We start from the raw sequence: 19,448 nt of genomic DNA, 5'->3' as shown, positions 1-19,448 counted from the left end.
TTTACCACATCACATTGGGACTAAACCTGGACAAAATTCCAAGGTAGATCAGAACTAAACCAGGACTAGAACACGACCAAACCAAGTCCAGATCAGGACTAAACCATTTAAATAATGACCTATGCCTGATTGCACCCTACGGAATAACGCTCTTGCAACTTGGATTACTCTTGATGGTAACGAAACGGGAAACTTAAGCAGCATTTACCACACTTGACTAAATATTTTGCCCAGTGATGTTTATTTATCTTCCCAAATCTCTTATTCTATTTTTTTTCTATAAACTACATCAGCCACAACACAAAACCACCCTCAAATTTAACTAAGTCCAAGCTGAATTTGAAGTTACGCACACACTCTATAGTTGTTCCATTCACACACATAGATGCAGCCAGTGGACCTGCCATGTGTCAGGGAGACAGGGGTCAGATACTGTGTTTTGTGTGAGGGTTATATCGCTTGGGAAAAGGACTAAAGATCTCACCGGGGCCGCAACAGTGCCAACAATAACAGCCTGAAGTTTAACAGCACTGAAGGCCTCGCAATGACAAGAGGAAAGCAAGGGACCTCAAAGTGACTGACTCCAGAAACATATCCATGGGTAGAATGAAGAATAATTAGATCCATTGCCATAGTGATTAACAAAATACTATATCTTTTGAATGGTTATAAGTCCTTAAAATGTCACCTATAACTGAACACTGAAACTCAGGAACAAATTCTACAATTCATGGGTTTCAACTTCCTATTATAAGCAACAATTTGAGGACTTATTTCCATTCAAAACATACAATTTAAAAAGATAAGATTTTGTTTTGAATTGTTAATTATTATGGCAGCAGTCCTATTTTTTAATCTTTCTGGAATTTATGGATAGGAAGGAAAAGAGGTGGCTTTGTTAATTAATAGCTAATGTCCAAAGCGAAGCACTTTGTTTTCTGTAGACACTGTAAAACTACAAGACAATTTCGACAATGTACGTTTAAGCAGATTGGAAACACATGTGAGTGGGAAAAAGGATAATAGCACAGTTTAAAGAGAAGTCTCTCTGGTAAAACTGGACTCAATCCCATGTGGAGATGATATTCTGACCACATTTGTCATGGGAACTTCAGCCATGTAAACACGCAGCCTTGAACCCCTACTGACTGACACAAACAGTCAAATGTCCACTGGCCTCTGAGCTGCAGACCTCTGTAGTCACACTGCCCCCTAGTGAGGAATCTCGGTACAAAAAACACTGGCCATATGAATCTTTTATTTGTAGCCTATGGAGCTCTGTCTTTAAGCGCTCATGGCAAAAATTATGACTTTTTAATTAAAACAAAACACTGAAAGTTATTTTCTAAATTAACTGTACAAAGTCTGTTCATAATGTTGTCTTATTCTTTTTGATGCACTGAAACACATCTGGAGTCAGTTAGTCAAAGTGACTCTACAGTCCTGTCTGTCACATTAACTTTGAGGGAAATTCCCCCAATAGTTCTTTGTTTTCTGTAGCAATAGATATTTGCACTTTTAGCATATCAGCTATTGGCCTTACATCTCCAGCACTGACCGATATGTTGTTTTGCTGACCTGCTAAATAAAGAATACGCATTGACTCTTAAGAGAGCACGCAAAAAAATAATAGCATAAAACATACTACACATCCAGGTTTTGCGGCAAAAAGGGCTCTAGGTGAGTTTTTAGTAAATTTAAATTACATAATTTCAGGAAAATAATTCGGCCCAAAAATATCAGTTTATCAGCCATTGGTTTATAAAATGTCAGTATCGACACTGTCCATGAAAAAAATGCCTTTTCTTTGCTGAGTTGCTTTAAGGGAAAATGCCAAAAATTAAGTGGCAAAAGTTATTAATAACTCAAGTACAAGATAAAACTTAATCTTAAATTACACGTAAAAAGATTTAACCTAAAACTTTTGTATCTACTGTTAAATTTTGGGAGTGTTTGGTTGACAACTGGCATGAAAAAAATTTAATGTCCACACACTAGAATACAACAAGAACACAACTAAATATTATTATTGCCATATTTGTTACCTAAATATGCTCTAAACACATATATTGCAGGAGAACCACAGGAATGACACCTTCCCTGCAGGAAAATGCCACAATTTACTCATAGAAACACCAAATTACCGTTACGCCAATAGTTGCCTCATCCAAACATATAAATGCAAAAATTGGCCATCTCAGTAAAGAATTGTGTAGTTTAAGGACACCAGATATTTTCAATCAGAGCTTTGATTGAATACTTTGCCGTCCTCAGCAATGGCACACTCACAGATACACACACACATTGTTGACAGAGAGTGTCTTGAGCAACATCATTTACCACTTAGACCACTCCCCAAGGACTGTGCCATTCCTAATGCGTGGCAGATAGGTTGATAGCTCTGGTTTCTGTCGAGAAGTGCATGTCAATCAACAGCTAGCATCAACGTCACTGAGGCAAAGCGTTTCTGAAAGATCTTTTTACTGAGTGCCTTTCCACCCTGTTTTTCCCCATCCACACACACATGCACAAACACACATGCGGCCATTTCCATCCCAGCAATCACTTCTCCTAGACTTCTCCTCTTCAGACGTGTAACAGTAATTGAGGTTGCTCCCTCGGGTGCGCTGCATTCTGGGCGGTTAAGTGCTGTTTCTTGTTGTTTTTTTCTCAAATGGCTTGTATTTTGGCTATTGTGTTGTTTCGTCCTGCTCCTCTACAGAAGTGTAAGCAGTGGGCCATATTTACACGTATCATTAGAGAATAGAGACATGTGGCCCATCTGAGGGCTTATTTACCCACTGGAATATCAATCAATATGACAAAGAGCCTTAATACTTTTTGTGTAGTCCAAGTCACAGGAGAGTTGGGGAAAAGAGGGCAGATAAACTTTGGTCAAATCATTCTTTTGAGTAGAAAATAGACAATCTCACAATAGATTTCCTGGAAGAGGCAAAGCCCAGTGCGTCCCCATGTTAGATAGTACTAGCAGGCAGTGAAGGGTGTGCACTTGTTACCGTGACCTCGGCGCTCTCCGCATCAGGCCTGGCTTGAGTACACCACGCGACCTTTCTGCGCGTTGATGACGTTGGCGTCCAGCAGCAGAAGTGATTGATCTGGATTGACATAAACAGCCAGGGCCCAGCCTGGCCTGTCACACAGGATCACTGGGTCATTGTAGCATGCCTGAATGCCAGATGAGGAGGAGCTGAGAGGACAGGGGACACTGACCTGCTGCATATAGGATGGGCCTGCAAGAGAAAGTTGGTAGAATTAAACAGAACTGGAAAAAATAAAGTTGATGTGTCCACTTAAAAGATGAGTTAGAATTGTTTCAAATACCATACTAACAGTAGGTTTTAGGAACTAGGACCTGGGACAAACTCTGCCTCCTGCTCGTTTTCATGGAGATATTATTGCTTTGTCTAGAATGTTCCACAGTATGGCATTAATCTAGTTTAATGTCATAATGTGTAGAATATTGCAATTATATGCAATTATATTATTTTGTTAATATTTAGCTTTTTATACAGGCTAAAAGGTCAAAAGTCCAAGAGAGCCTGTCTAGATTGATTCTGAAAATCTGTATAAAAAATTTGCACTGGATTATGAAAACCAATAAAATCAGACAAAAAAGACATGCAGGCAAGTTTATTTTCCGCTTTTTTTCGTTACAATCTAAAGTTCCTTCCTAAACACATCTAATCTGTTACTGAGAGAGATTAAATCAATAACAGTTTACACTTTTAAATTATCTAATAACATTATAGCATCTAGCGTCTTATATGAATAGCAACCCGCCAAGTGCGATTTGTCGCTTTTACCTCTTTTTATCGTGCGTAATCATTTACATTCACATCACTGTTTTTGTTTTGTTTGTTTTTTTGTTTTTTTAATTGCAACAAATCCTAAAATAAAAACTTTATACCCTGGTAGCTTTAAGCAGGTTTGGTGACGACTCATTTCCGCCTGATCTTTCCTGTTTCTCGGCGGAGCGGTGCGCCTCCTGCCTTCTCCTGTAAAGAGGTGAACGGAGTTTACTTTGAGTTCGGCGTTAGTTTCGGTCTATCGCGGGGCAGAGGGTTTTTACAGCGGAGGACTGAGCCCATTTTCACCGCAGCCAACATGCTGAATATGTGGAAGGTCCGGGAGCTGGTTGACAAAGCGTAAGTGTGGCCATCGTCGTGTTGTTGTGTTAAAAGTTAATCTGATTTCGCGTGGACGGAGCTGTACCTGTTTGAGAGACACGTACCCAAAACTTTGACGTCACACACTGTACAAGTTTGCTAGCTTGTGTACGACTTTAATGGCCCAAACAAACACGATTTAGCATTAGACTGAGCTGAAAAAATCCACAAGACTTCACTATATTGCCTCTCTTGTTTGTTTTAGACGCCGCGGGTGTTGTTACGTTAATCTTAAATCTATTTGTGCAGCTGGATGTCCGACTGTGCACGCTAACCCACAGCTAACAAGCTAATTAGCCTTCTAGCTGTGAGTTAGCTGGCAGGGCTAGCCGGCTAAGCTAGTTTGACAGCTCATGAACTCATGAGTCCCACAAACATGATAAGCTTTAGGTTTAGTATAATGAAACATACAGTTTAATTGTTCTCAGACTGAAAAGCGAAAACAACGAAGGTCAATGAAGTCAACCCCAGGCTCTGCAGAGACATTTACAAACTTGTTCTGACACTTGTAGATTAGAATGGGTTGGGACACTGTTGCTTAAAGAGTCTTTCATAACTTTTGCCTGCTGTACATCTGTGTGATATGTTCAAGAGTTTATCACTCTTTCAGGCTCCACATGTGGTTTTCAGTTTTGCTGATCTTATAATTTCAAAGGAAGAGAAGTGGTTACACTAATATTACGCAAATTGTCATTGAGTAATAATCTGTAAATTATAAACAAGTGCAGACCAAAGAAGAAGCACCTGAAGGCATTTTGTTTTATGTATTTGGCAGTTTATAATGTAGACATCATATCCCACGCTAATACACTCTTGTCAGTTAACACTGGTAGCATCTCTTACTATTTTGTGAATTAGGCCAACATATACAGTCTAAGAGAGTGAAGAAAGTTTTTAAAGATGTACACAAAGTTACATCTCAGGTCAGAGGAGAGGCACCTTAGCTCACTCACAGTTACAATGTTTAAACAAGTTTTTCCAACGTATTTTTGGCACTAAAACTTCTGCCATTGAATAAATACCGTGGAACACTGGGAAAAGACCTAACATCTCCATGGAGACGAGCAACTGGAAACCCCCCACCAGAAAAGATACAAAGCACACCTTTAAGATTCTTTGTTATTTTGTCGAATACCAAAACACTAGATTTTGCATTTTTTAGCAACTACTACCTCTAAGATTACACCGCACAGTTTGTATGTCTATTGTTTGTCTTTATTCTGGTTCTGTGCACTGGTTGTTTTCCTTCTTCAAAGGTTTAATACTGACTTGTACGGACAATGGGCTGTTTTAAGTCCATCCAAGCGTGCATTCTTCTGGCCCAAAACAGCAGTCTCCCTGGAGTGTGACCCCTGAAACATCAAGTGCTTTCATAAGAAATACTCAACATGCTGTGATTGCCTCTGGTGCAGTTAAAATATGGCAACTTTCTCCTTGAATTATTTTAGTAAAGAAATCTGTCATCGAAACCAATTTGCTACTTGTTTTAGAAAAAGTTCTCTGAAATATTATAGCTCCACATTAGTAACTGAAATGGTCTGTTATGATGCAACTTTTCCTGTTTGATGATTAAACTTATTTTTACCCAGGCAGATGAATTCTCTAGAGATTAACTAGTTGTAAGTGCATAAATAGTAAGTGTATCTTATATGTTATATTTTAGCAGTTGCCAATATGCGCCAATGGATTATTCATAAAGCAGTCATATTGAGTGAAGGGTGTGATGGTGTGTCAGTGTAACTAGCATTGCCACTTCCTTTTATTTGCCTCATATCTGGGACATACACCGCCACCACAGAGAAGAGATAAGATGCTCCGTTCACACACTATCTTCTTCTGCAGTTTTATCTTTAAAATTGAGGGTGTTGTTGTATCTAACGGTTTTGAGATTCACATTTGAAAGTTGAAATACTACGGCTAAATAATATTGACGGAAAATATATCCTTTTTTTTTTTTTTTTTAATCAGGATCTAAACATTAATCCATAATGCATTTCAAAATATGTTGGTGTTCTGCAGGTTGGAAGGCTTTATACATATTTGAATAAGTAATGATTAAGTTTTGATATGCTTATTGCCACCATTTTGGTTTGATTGTGCTTAATCTTGTTGTCCTATTAGACTATCAAATCCTCAAGTGTAAGTAAAGTAGAGCTTACCCCTTATTTTCCTCATGTTGGTCACAATTTTTTAATTTTTATTTATTGAAAGCAAATATGTTTTTCAATAGTAATTTCACGAATATGATGTTAAATCGTTTAATTTGTAAAAGTCTGAATTCCAAACCACCACATGTAGTGACTGACAGGTGACTGTTGACCGCTCAGTTAAAAAGATCTATTATTGACTATTACAAATGAGGAAATGATGATGAAATAAATCTTAATTTTAGTTCAAATTTGATTCAATGCAGTGTCATATTTACAAGTGTACAAACTTGTGAAATATTTTTACATTTCTATCAACTGTTGTAACTTGTTTTTCCACATTTCTGTCCTCTCCAAAATAAGTTGTTTGAAAGAGTTTTTGTGTTAGCCTAACGTTGACACCCAGAGCAGTAACACTACAGCATGTCTTTGCAACCACAAACAGGGTGGTTTCTTCAGCAGCAAATCACAGCTCTCTTAGGTCTGTGCTGCTGATGTGGCATTCTCCAAGAGCATGGCTTTTCTACAACTATTGTTTAAATTTGAGAAAGTGCTTTGTCTGGTTGTAATATTACTGCTGCTTAGATTTCACAAATCCCATCCTAATGTGTAAACCTGAAAAGCAAGTAGCTGCAAGTCCACAGTGTCAAATACAGGTCCAAATGAGGCACTAAATAAAAGTGGTTTTCTGCTTGCAACACATTTACTGTTGTTCCATGTAATTCTTGGGTCCGATTTGCAACATTTACAGTGATGACAAAATTATAGATTGAAATTTACCAAGATTATTTGGCTATTTGGCTGTAATTATTCAATAGAATAGAATCAATAATGATTTAACATAGAAGCAACCATTTTGGAAGCAAAATAAATGTAAAATTCTCTTTGATACTGTTTGTCACATTAATTCACTCAATGTGAATTACATGCAATGTAAGGATTTGTTGTTTGGTCATGGTGTCTGTAATTGTAAATAATCTTTAAATTGTGAACTTTGCAACTGTGCTAATTTTTCCATCCTGTATTATTTTGCATTTAATACAAAAATTACCTTCGTATGTCTAGTCTCACACTTGGTTGTACTTGTAGTTTTAAATAGGTTAAAGTACACAAACCACTGCCCTTGGTTATAATGGACATTGTTTACTCAATATGAAGAGAATGGACCATAGAGGGGCGTGGCGGTAATAAGAGTGCCTTTAAATCATTTGGCTTTTATGTTGATGGTCTGTCAGCAACATTGATACTTATAAATACTATATGAATCTATAATTTATGCATTTGTCCCTTTTTTGTCTCTTTACAGAACCAACATGGTGATGAACTACACTGAAATAGAGTCAAAAGTCAGAGAAGCCACAAATGACGACCCCTGGGGACCTTCGGGGCAGCTCATGAGTGAAATTGCTCGGTAAGAATCATACAGACAGACAAAGGTCCTGCTGAAGCTGCAAGATCAACTAAATATTCAACATTAGTGCCTTTATTCAGTTGTTAAACAGGAGAGCTTGTGTTAAATATTTGATTTGTTCCTTTATCAGGTGTACAAATGAGATTAATTAATCCTATACTATTATGCAGCATTTACTCTTGTGAGTTTTATATGATGTTAGAACATTGTTACCTCCTCAAAAACCATACCTGAAGTCGTTTTGTTTCATTCACACATGTTTGAATAATCCTGCATGGAAACACTCTGTTCCACATGACGTCACGAGGTGGAACAGAGTGGTTTCTGTTTGAGAGAAGAACTCTGTCTAAATATGCAGGATTTTGTGTTAAACATGTGAAACAAAATTAAACTCCAGGTATGTTTTGGATGAAAAAACAACATTACAACATAGATCACAAAATTACGTAATATGAGCCCTTTAATGATTGTGCTAGTCCTAATCCTGCATATAAAAAGATTTGCCTCTCAGGAAGTGTTATGAAAAAACCTTGCAATACCATATGAATCACTCCACACCAGCAGCCAATTGTTTTGGCGATTGCACAATTAAACTATATAGTATTGTTGATAACTTTATTTTATTAGCTATCATTGTCATAGAGAATAATTAAACTACATATCATAATTTCCTATCATTACAGTGCGACCTTTATGTACGAGCATTACCAGGAGGTGATGGGCATGTTGTGGATAAGAATGCTAAAGGAAAATAGGAAGAACTGGAGAAGAGTCTACAAGGTCTGTATAGCCGTTTGGATGTAAAATAAAGAAGATCAGAATATTTGCATCATTTAATTAAAATTGCTTTGTCTCCCCCAGTCCTTGTTGCTGCTCTCACATCTTATTAGAAACGGGTCAGAGAGGGTCGTGACCAGCGCCAGAGAACATCTGTTTGATTTGAGGTCTTTAGAAAGCTACCATTTTGTAGGTAAGGCAATCTCACAACAAAGTAAGCTCACTATGTAACTTTTCTGGTGGAGGGTCCACTATCTACTTTCATGGAGATGTTATTGCTCTGCCTGGAATGTTCTACATAATGGTATTAAATGGTATACACTACAGTTACTTCGAGTGGTGTGACAGCAGCTTTTCTTCTTAGAGATAGGTTGAATACCATACTGTGAAACCTTTCAGACAAGACAATCTCCATGGAGAAAAGAGATCCACCAAAAACCTACGTAATGCACTTAAGCAGTGAAAAAGGCAGCAAATTGTGATTTAAATACAGTAATTATTTACAAATCATCTTTTTTCTGCTTATAGATGAAAATGGGAAAGACCAAGGGACTAATGTGCGTCACAAAGTGAAGGAGTTGGTGGACTTCATTCAGGATGACGACCGGCTCCGAGAAGAAAGGAAAAAGGCCAAGAAGAATCGAGACAAATACGTGGGTGTATCGTCAGACAGCACGGGATACAGAAGTTACTGTATGTATTTGGACATAACACTAACTAAATTACATTCAACTGATAGTTCAATATATAATGAAAAGAATAATATATATTTTTTCAGAATTATTACTTGTACCTTTTCATTTTTTTTCCTAATATTTATTTTCATATTAAGCCTATATGATAACATTTGAGTTATAGTTGGTTGAATAATTGACATTATATGACACATTATAGATACCGGAACTAACTAACTACAAATGGTAAATTGTGCTATTTACTTAGTACAGGGCACATTTCTTACAATATGGTTTACTTAGAAATAGGAATGCCACATTACAGTTTTCCCACCATGCGATACATATCTTGATACACAGGTCACGATATCGATTCAATTTTGATATGTTTAAGACGTGAAAAAAAAAATCTCATGTATGTCTCCATGTCTTTGATGGAGGGACACCAGTATCGAGCGATTCAATATTATATTGATTATCATTGAATCCCTACTTAGAAAAGGGTTTACCGGGATTATCCTGCTGTAGGGTTTTTGTGTTTGTGTTATAAAGTAGTTTCAGTATATACATCATTTATCATGATCATTTTTTGTAGCAATATAATGTACTTCAAAATGTGTTATTGTGACAGCCAAGCCTACGGTCAAATAACTTGGGTGTGGTGTTTATTTTCAGCTGGGGACCGGTATGACTCCAGTGACAGAAAAAACAAGTGGGATGACGATTTTGACAACAAATCACAGTTTCCATTTAGCGACAAAATCGGAGAAATCAGTGACAAGATCGGCAGCACCATCAATGACACCATCAACACATTTAGGAAGAAGGACCGAGACGATTCTCCAGATAGATTCAGGTAACTACTGTGAATTGGAAATGCTTTTGTAGGGGCTGCATAATTCTTACAAAGGTATAATTCTTGCTTAATTTGCTTACTTAGGCAATATCTATATATACTGCATTTCAGATGTGATTTCTTTTTGTAGAGCTTACAATTAAAATATTCAAGAAGTCCAGTTTTGGTCATATTTTTGCGATTTAGGTATATAGTTTTATATCTATGTGTTCCAGGTGTTGATTTTGACACAGTCTGGCTCTTACCATAAAATAAACTTGTCAGTATTTAAAAATATAGCAAGTGTATTGTTGTCGTTGTCATTAAATATTATTGGGAATTCTCATAATTACTGGGTTTTGTGCTAATTGTTTTATTGTAACATTTTTATTTTCTAACAGTGACCACGAGGAGGACAGAAGGAGATCTCAAAATGGCCAGTCGGCGAAAGAGTTCAAAGATGAAGAAGAAACTGTTACCACAAAAAGTGTTCAAATCGTACAGGCCACAGAAACCACAGCCACACGAAAGAAAGGTGTCCCATCCAAAAAGGTGGACCTCGGAGCTGCAGCGCACTACATGGGAGACAAGACCCCCGAGACCACACCCAAACATGTACGTATACACTGTTATGAGTAGTAGTGGTTAGGACTGCTGTACTTTTTTCAATATTAGTACGTTAACAATACTCGCTTTTCAATGCCAGTTCCTGTATGGTTCTTTATTTGAGGCCTGTATATTTTGTATGTGTAAATGAATGACTAATATTAATAAGAAAATATTTTGGAACCCTTGAATTACATTATAACTGTATTAATTCATATTTCAAAACAGATCTAGGCTATACAATTAAAACTCAAAACAAATGCACATGCAAATGAACCAGAGCACACAAGGTGAGCACCTGCGCTGCTCATATAAATAAATCGAGAGGCATTTAAAGCCAAGGAACCAAAAATTGGCTCAGATACCAGTACTTACCCATCCTTTTAAGGGCCAAGGCCAGCCCACGTAGGTTATGGTGCAGAGGTTGTTTGTGATCTTTCTCATTTATATTTCTAGACACAAGCTGCAGCTCCACAACCTTCCAGCACTGGTCTAGCTGATCTACTTATGGTAGACTCAACACCAAGCCAGCCAGCTGCCACAGGTAAATAGTACAATAATATTTATACTCCTAGTGAACTGAGAAAATGTTTTGGTATAATACGGTCATGTTTTTACTAAAGCAAAAGGGAAGTGGATCTTTCTTTGATGGCTCAAATCCATAACTCAAACAATTAGAACATGTGGATAATAATTTAACAATGTAAGGCATTTCCAAACGTAATTTTATTGCATCCCTTTTATTTTTATTTTATCATAGTTAATTATTCTTTATTCGGCATTATGGTGTAACATAAAAATAAAGTTCCTAGTTTTTGAAACTGACACTGACAGTAGCAATAAAACTTAAACATCAGTTCCTAATCAGAATCAGTTCCTGTTAAATCAAGTCTTACAACTGAACAACATGACAATACAATGTTTAATATACTCTCTGAAAACTAATTTATTGTTTGTAATACAATACAATATTGCCACACAGTGACATGTCATTGTAAGATTCCATACATCCATATATGCAAGAGAAAATCCTGCAATTATCTCTATTATGTTTTTTTTTTTTTAAATATATATAAATTAATGTCAATATCTAAGGTGAACTGAGTAGTTTTTTTTTGTTTTTTGAATTTTTTTCTGGTGGAAGGTTGATCACCTGTTTGTTTCATGTAAATGTTATTGCTTTGCCTGAAATGTTAAACAATATATGGTATAAAGTTGTCTATCATTAGTTTATTCAGTTACAGGTGTTTTTATTGCTTCACAATGCTCATCACGTTTTATACCATTCTCTGAAACATTCCAGGCAAAACAATTGTCTCCATGGTGAAAGCACTATTTCAGACCTTCCACCTAAAACTTTACATATTATCCCATATATGTTATAAAGATATAAATATAACAAATTCACTTCATATAGCGTAGCATTGTGTCATTCTAAATCCTGACTACCCAGAAGGCTCTTGTGTTGTCACATGCACATGCTCTCCTGATGCATCTGCGCTGTGACCAGAGCAGTGGGCTTGAAGTCTGTCCGAGTGATTTGAGCCTTAGATTTGGGAGACAGCAGTGGGGCGGGATGATGTATGGGACCTAAGTGCACCAGATGTTTTGGAGCGGTCCCTGGTGAGTGGAGGGCTGTAGTGCTGAACAGATGTTTGGTGTCTTCACTGCCCCTCCCTCCCCTGTTCATCTGACACTGAAGGAATGCTAACTACATCAAAATGACACCTGCAGGACTTTGCCTTAAAGCTAATGCTAATATGTTAACACTGGTTTCTACTTGCAGACTTGATCGGTGGGTTTGCAGACTTCACCTCAAACGCTGCTTCTGCTAGTCTCTCCACAAGCACAGGTTAGTTACACTGCTCTGTCTCCTTTGAGTTTGAGCTTGCGTGTGTTATGTTGTGTTGGAGTAACTGCTAGAATATTCAGAGGGATGCTGGGAGGGAGCCCTGGCCATATGGAGCCCGCTACCTGCTCTGCATAACAAGAACAGACAGATATCAGCTCCTGTTATGGATGACAAGGAGACTGGGACAGAGCAAGAAGTTGTTGGGGGTGAAAGAAGCTAAGATAGATTTAGAAAAGGATGGACAGCAGGCTATGGCACTATGAAAATTTAAAGTGTGGCACAGGTGGTCACGGAGAGGCCTGGATAAATCTAGACTGGTCACATAAAACGCCTGCTTCCTCTAAACTGCAGTGACAGGCTCGGTTTTGCGTGCGTGTTTTTTGTTTGAAATAATTTACGGAGTTCAGAGTGCAAACATTGAACAGAGTGGATGGCGCATAAACGTACATTAAAGGGCCTGTACCTGATTTTAACGTACAGTATTCTTGTCAAGATAAATACTCTTTACATCATGCATTGTACGGTAAATGCTGCTAAATAAGAAAAAGATTGTAAAATACAATGTATTCATTTGAAATAGCATTTCCTCTTGTAATAACTAATATAGAAGCTACAGGGTCACCTTTTTTCATTCAATCAGGGACATTGTTACTTAGAATCATGGGAAACCAGCTGCCTGGCACTATCCCAGATAGTTGATTCTGTCATGGTGTATTGTCAAGAGTGACGATACTGCAAGTAGTAAGCACAGATTTGAGAACTATAACTAAACAACTGCATGGCACTATCCCAGACAGTTTCTGTGGTGCAATATCACAGAGACAGAAAGAAGTGGGCAGGGCTGAAAGTTCAAACTAAAAGATTTTCTTGACTCATGATTTAAAATCAGGTACTGGCCCTTTAAATGCCCTTTTGTCTGTGGTTCAGCAGTGACAGGGGGCTCCAGCAGTAATGGGGACTTTGGAGAGTGGAACGCCTTCCCCGGGGGGCAGATGCCTGTGGCAGCCCAGTCTCCAGTCCAGTCTCCAGATGTGGGCGGGACAGACTTGTTTGGGACTGCGTTTTCGGCTCCGCCCCCTGCAGCCCCTTCTGCCTCGGCCGCCCCCTCAGCAGACCTGTTTGACCTGATGGGCCCAGCACAGACCCTCACTGCGTCACAGAGTCTCAACTTCAGCATGACACAGAGCATGACCTCTACCATGCTCCCACAGTCACAGTCTCAGGTTTGTATTGGCACAGATCGCATGGATGGGGCATTCTGTACTTGCTCTGACACACATTGAAATGCATGAAAAGTGTGTTTTCAGGCTGCACAATGTTACAAAACAAACAGTTTTTCTAAGTATTGCTATTGTGATTAAAGTAGAATTGTGTTGAGAGTGCATATTGTAAACAACTCCAGGAACATCACGATTTGAGAAAGGATTGAACTATGAACTGATAAACATGTTCTGAAATGCATGGGATTCTTGTATTGTAGTCTAAACTAATTAGAGGTACAACAAGATCTTTCTATTCACATCTTATTATGTAAACAATTTCAGGCTTTGTGATTTGAAAACTGCCAACTCAAATTGTGATTTCAAGTCATAATTGAGGGATGGAGCTTTATTAGATGGTGTGAACCAGAGATCATCAAGGACTTCTGTTTGGTGTCAATAATAAAACTGTGATTCATACAACACTTAAAACACTAGGGATCTTAACATTCCTAGTTGGTACCAGTGTTTTTCATCATAACATTTCAGTACCCATATTTCATGTATGATTAACATATTAGTCATGATTAGGCTGAAATAATTTCCTTTTGAATAATAATAATAATAAAAACTTGTATTAATTGCTGAGATATTAAGTGTTTGTTGGTTTAAATTGTGGTCCTTAACTACAAAACAGATTTTTATAGTGTAGTGTGAATACTACTGTCAAGCTTTTTCATTATTCAGTTTTCTGTAAGCACAATAAATATGAATCTTTAAATGATTGTTAATAGATATGTGCAGTGTCTCTATAGGACACAGACAGGAGAGCAGTGAGTTCACATAGAGCTGCAGCAGATGCTCCTCTCCCCAGAGACCACGCTCTAACCACCCACCACCCCATCAGCACCCCGGTGCAGATTTAAGATACAAAACATTAAACCATGGTATATGTCTGAGCATGTACCACTAGGTTTCTGTGCTAAAAGGTGGTTGACCTACTTAAACCTCACTGATAAGACGCCCACTGCCTCCTTTACTCTAGTTATCTTAGACAATATGTTTTAATGAGAATTTGTAGCAGCAGGTATCGGAGTTAGAAGTGGGTCAGGTTTGAGTAATGACAGAATCTCTCTTCTAATCATGTATTTAAAATTTATGGCAGAATTCCAGCATATGTATAAGTCAGGGCTGTTGAGTTTGGAAACAAAATCTGATTGTGATTTTGCCAAGTATTGCAATTTTTATGAGATTTGCAATATATGTTCACAAAGTAGGATTCTGTTCAGGTGCACACTGTAAACAACTCTGATTTTGAGGGAAAACTGAAGTATGAACAGCTAAACTAATAAAAGAATCCCATGCATTTCAGAACTTGTATGCAGAGACCTTAAATACAGATATATCCTTTTTGTCATAACATAATTCTGAGGACACTCAGGAAATAATTGCAGCCTTTGTGGTTTGATAGGTATGCCAACTTAAATAGTGATTTGGATTTGATTGCGATTAATTGTGCAGCTTTAGTATAAGTATGTGTTTGATCATGTGAATTTGCTCTTCCAGCCTTTCCAGATGGGTGGCCTTACGCCTCAGCCCATGCAGCCTACAGGACCTGTTCAGGGGGTCACTCCCAAAGCAGCACTGCCCTCCACCTGGACCGACCATTCTGTGAACATCAGCCTGGATTTCCTGGGACAGCAACCCCCCAAGCCTGCACAGCCAAGTCTCAACACCCTCCAGCAAGGTGAGACAGAACAACACAAACTACTCTAGGTCTGTCAGGCTCTTTGGCAATGAGTGTTTAGTTTTTGTAATAAAAATGTACTGCGCCTTTTTGATAATTGTGCACAGGAAATAGAAAGTGAGAGCAAGTATTTCTGATGAGGTGCAGTGTGTTCTGGTGGGTCAGCAGAACTACTCACTGCTGTGACTGTGGCTGCTCTTTGAAATCCTCTTTTTCCATAGAAACATACACACAGTAGCAGTACCATTAGAATTGTGATGTATATACTTCAAACTATTCTCACTAGAATTCACAGCTTGGATGAGCAATATGTTAAAGTTAAATAAGCTGCGGTGCACCTGCTTGTTTGTGCTTGAAATGTTCCACAGTATTGCATTAAATGTGTCCATCTTCATGAAGACAAGCTGGTGGCACCACAAGGCAGAGTTACCAGATCTCTGGACAGGTCATCTCACTCACATTATGAATGCATGCTTTTTAAGGAATTTCTGAGCCCACAAAAATAATAATTGAGTCAATTAATTTTTGTTCCATTTAATGGCAGACTGTTGAACATTCTAAGCAACTCAATGTCATGTCCATGGAGATGGGTAGAAAAGTCACATGGTACACCTTTTCAACATGGGAGAGGACTAATACATTTTATAATATTTTACACCTTCAGAGAAAAGTGATCCAAACACTAGCACCATATCAGAGCCGTATCCATTACAGTTGTTAAATGTATTAATTCAGTTCTGATATTTGCAGGAAACCAGGCACAGGCGACCATGCTGTCCCAGGGCTTTTCTGCCATGAACCTGGGTACAACCCCTGTCAGACCCACAGGAGCTCCCATGATGCACCCAGGTGCTCAGATGGGCATGGGGATGGGCATGGGCATGGCTCCTAACCCAGGCATGATGGGAAATATGGGCATGAACATGGGTATGCCTCACGCAGGTATGACCATGGGGATGCCTGCTACTATGGCGATGGGAGGAATGGGGATGTCCATGAACCCCACAATGGTCCAACAACCCAAACAACTCGACGCCTTTGCTGATTTTGCCAATTTTGGGAAATGATGGAGCAGAGGAGAGCAGTGACTTGTGAAGGATGGTTTCTCTCGCTCTCCGTCGCCATGGTGAAGGATTGTCATGAGCTACAAACAAAGAGTACTTGAATAATGTTGCCTTTGATTTTACCAACAACCTCTGATCTTGTTTTAATGCTGCATCTACAGTAACTGAATGTGTGTCGTTTCAACCAATGATTCGTCCGGCCAGAGGGGGTGCTAGAGATGTGTGCCGTGTTGGTTGACTTTGGATGAAGGTGCCACTGTGAGAATGTCTGCTTTGTAACCTCAATCAAGTCAGAATCACCAATAGCAAACTTTATACTTTGCTGTATAACATATATCCATTTACAGTAGTACAAATGACATTATCAGCCATTTTAACTGTCTAATGAACTTTTGGAAATGGTAAGTTACCTCTTGTTTGTCCATGTTCTTCCTGAATTGTAAATAGAAATCTAAATCCCCAATGAAATAATTTATGAATTCTCTGAAAGCCAGTGACAATGTAAAGAGTTGTATCATAAAGGCCAAAAAATACATTAATATTTGAGCCTTGGTGTCACCTTATATCTGTACATAGATCTACGCACTCCAAATATGACCGATCCTCACTTCCTTACAAATGTTTATAGTTTTAACAAGTTTAAGTTTTCTTCCTAATGGCCTTAATTTTTAAACTATATTCATTTATATAAAAAGAAAAGAGATAATCGGTGAGAATGATGCAGGGTTTGTGGGTATTTGAGTGCCTGTAAGCCTTTTCTTTTACAAAACCTTGTGATTGTGCAATGTACAAACCAAATGCGTTTGTATTCGATCTGAAGCCATGTGTCCAGTTTTCTACAGATACGTGTGTGTTTAATTCAGGTAAAAATCCTCATGCTCTTTTTGCCATTCAATCTTCAGGCCAGTGGAAATGTACAGGACCTGTCTATGACCTATCAGTGCCCAAAGTGCAACTCTTTCGAAATACTGCCTTCTTCTCACCAAATGACTTCAGACTGTTGAATCCGTTTTTTGTTTTTTTTTTGTATGTGTTAAGGTACAAAATCTTTAACGAAAATCCAAAATGTTTAAATGCTTGCTGCAGCATTGACACAATATGGTAGTGTGTGTGTGTGTGTGTATATAGTAATAGCAGTGGAATAAAAAAACGGATAAATCCCTATTTTGGTAGGATATCATAGTTCTATAAAGGGGTAGAAGTAGTGGTGTATTAGCAAACTACTAGACCAGCCATGACGTGAGCTCTACCCGAGTTTAAGTAATTTGCGGTACAGATCTACGGCACAGGGGCTAAATGCGGTATTTTGTTGGCTGAAGTAAACAGACGATAAAGGATAATATTGAAACTAATTTATACCACGACAACCCAAGAGCAGATTTAAACCACTAATACTATTCTAAATGTTTTTTTTTTTTTTTTTAAAAGCTGACTGAAGCACTTCAGTACACAAACATTTCCTAGTAGTGCGAAGGAAATGTCCTCACGATAAATATTTACCACAAAAGAATATTGTTCCATTCATCATATATTGAACAATAAGTCGATATAGTAATAATTGTGACAGGCCTAGTTGAATTTGCATAATTGTTGTGGTACTTTTTACTGCAAACTGAAGTAATTCTACCACTTTACCCACAATGACATAACATATAACTGTGATAAAGACTAAGTTAATGTTTCAAGCCCTTGGCATGGTGGCTCTGTCAAAGCTATGTAAAATGCACTTATCTGAATGACCTGCTCACCAGTCAGGGGGCCTCCATTTCTCCCCATATTTCTATACGTTTCCCTCTGTAAAAAGAGAAATTGAGACACCCCTGAACTGTGATATCTGCCAAAATGAATTCATCTCTTTTGGCTTCCCTGTTATTTCTCACACTACTGTATATATGATGTGCACTGTTTGGACTAAGTGCCTGACCCTTTATTTTACTTTGTGGCCTTTTCTTTGATGAGAAATAATGCAGTCCGACAGGGAAGGGGGTCGGTAACATACAGTAGCCTATCATAATCTAAGTATCATCATAATCTAATCATTTTAATGACCAAAATCAGTTTATTTTTGTAATATTTAGCTCATTTTTTGTGTACTGAGTATTTTGATTGTGGAGCTGGGATTGTTACTGAAACACTAGTGTATATGCAAATCCTTCCAGAGAATTATCTTTTGCATTATATATCCATTTTGATTTGATTTACAAGATTTATTTACAACATTAAACAGTTGATTGAAATTTGTTAATGGCGTGTGTTATTTGGTGTGCTATATATCATTAGTCCCATTTAAAAGAGCTTCGAGCAGCAAATCTGTAGCCATAGCGCTCGACTTTGAAATTACATCAAGTTATGGAAAAATTAAGCATAAAACTTTTGGAATTAGAAAGAGAAACAATTTGCGCTAAGGCTACAAGTAATTGGGTTTTAACTTTATTCATATCAATAGCTGGTTATTTAGTACATTGGTTATATACTACAAATATACTGCTATACTTCTTAAATTAAAATATATAAAATAGTATATAATTTTTATGCAGTTATAGTAATTTATATGTGATGGATTTACTATTTGAATAACCTTGTCTTCAGTTGCTGCAGATTTCAAATTCCATGTTTTATGCTGGATTCTCTTAAATATTTTTCATGTATCTTGGTTTGAGATGAAAAAAAAAAAAAGTATCACATAAAAAAATCTACGTAAGTAAAAGTATTAAAGCACACATTTAAATTGTAAAAATAAAACTATTTTGCGCAGATTTTGAGATCTAATAAAGCTTTGAATGTAGTGATTTCGACAATGATTTGGTGAATTTTGTTCAACAGAAACAACTGAATCAAAATTATGAACTTGATAAAAATAAGCCCTCAGTCTTTCCAGCTGGTCTTAAAGAATAATAAAAATACCTTTAGTCATCAATCCTATTAAAAAATGTAGTGGAGTAGAAAGTA

General features: G+C 37.6%; 1 protein-coding gene across 1 annotated transcript; it reads left to right on the top strand.

Moving 5' to 3' along the window:
* Positions 1 to 3,996: 3,996 nt before the first annotated feature.
* On the top strand, positions 3,997 to 18,744 carry clint1a (clathrin interactor 1a). Its single transcript, XM_055159313.1, has 12 exons — positions 3,997 to 4,166; positions 7,641 to 7,745; positions 8,429 to 8,525; positions 8,607 to 8,715; positions 9,051 to 9,215; positions 9,872 to 10,052; positions 10,433 to 10,646; positions 11,094 to 11,181; positions 12,424 to 12,489; positions 13,417 to 13,712; positions 15,255 to 15,435; positions 16,186 to 18,744. The coding sequence occupies exons 1-12, from the start codon at positions 4,126 to 4,128 to the stop codon at positions 16,500 to 16,502; spliced, it is 1,860 nt and encodes a 619-aa protein (XP_055015288.1). The 5' UTR covers positions 3,997 to 4,125; the 3' UTR covers positions 16,503 to 18,744.
* Positions 18,745 to 19,448: the final 704 nt, after the last annotated feature.

This window comes from Boleophthalmus pectinirostris, unplaced genomic scaffold (genome assembly GCF_026225935.1).
Source record: "Boleophthalmus pectinirostris isolate CB_2022bp ecotype Guang Dong unplaced genomic scaffold, ASM2622593v1 HiC_scaffold_23, whole genome shotgun sequence".
NCBI classification, from domain to species: domain Eukaryota; kingdom Metazoa; phylum Chordata; class Actinopteri; order Gobiiformes; family Gobiidae; genus Boleophthalmus; species Boleophthalmus pectinirostris.
Note: the sequence above shows the minus strand (reverse complement) of the source record. Positions and strands in the feature narration are given on the sequence as shown.

Bases quoted from the DNA above. Each gene is read 5' to 3' on its own strand.
- clint1a (XM_055159313.1), top strand. From the start codon at position 4,126: ATGCTGAATATGTGGAAGGTCCGGGAGCTGGTTGACAAAGC. The intron at 12,490-13,416 runs GTTAGTTACACT...TCTGTGGTTCAG, and splicing joins TAGTCTCTCCACAAGCACAG to CAGTGACAGGGGGCTCCAGC. The intron at 13,713-15,254 runs GTTTGTATTGGC...TTGCTCTTCCAG, and splicing joins TCCCACAGTCACAGTCTCAG to CCTTTCCAGATGGGTGGCCT.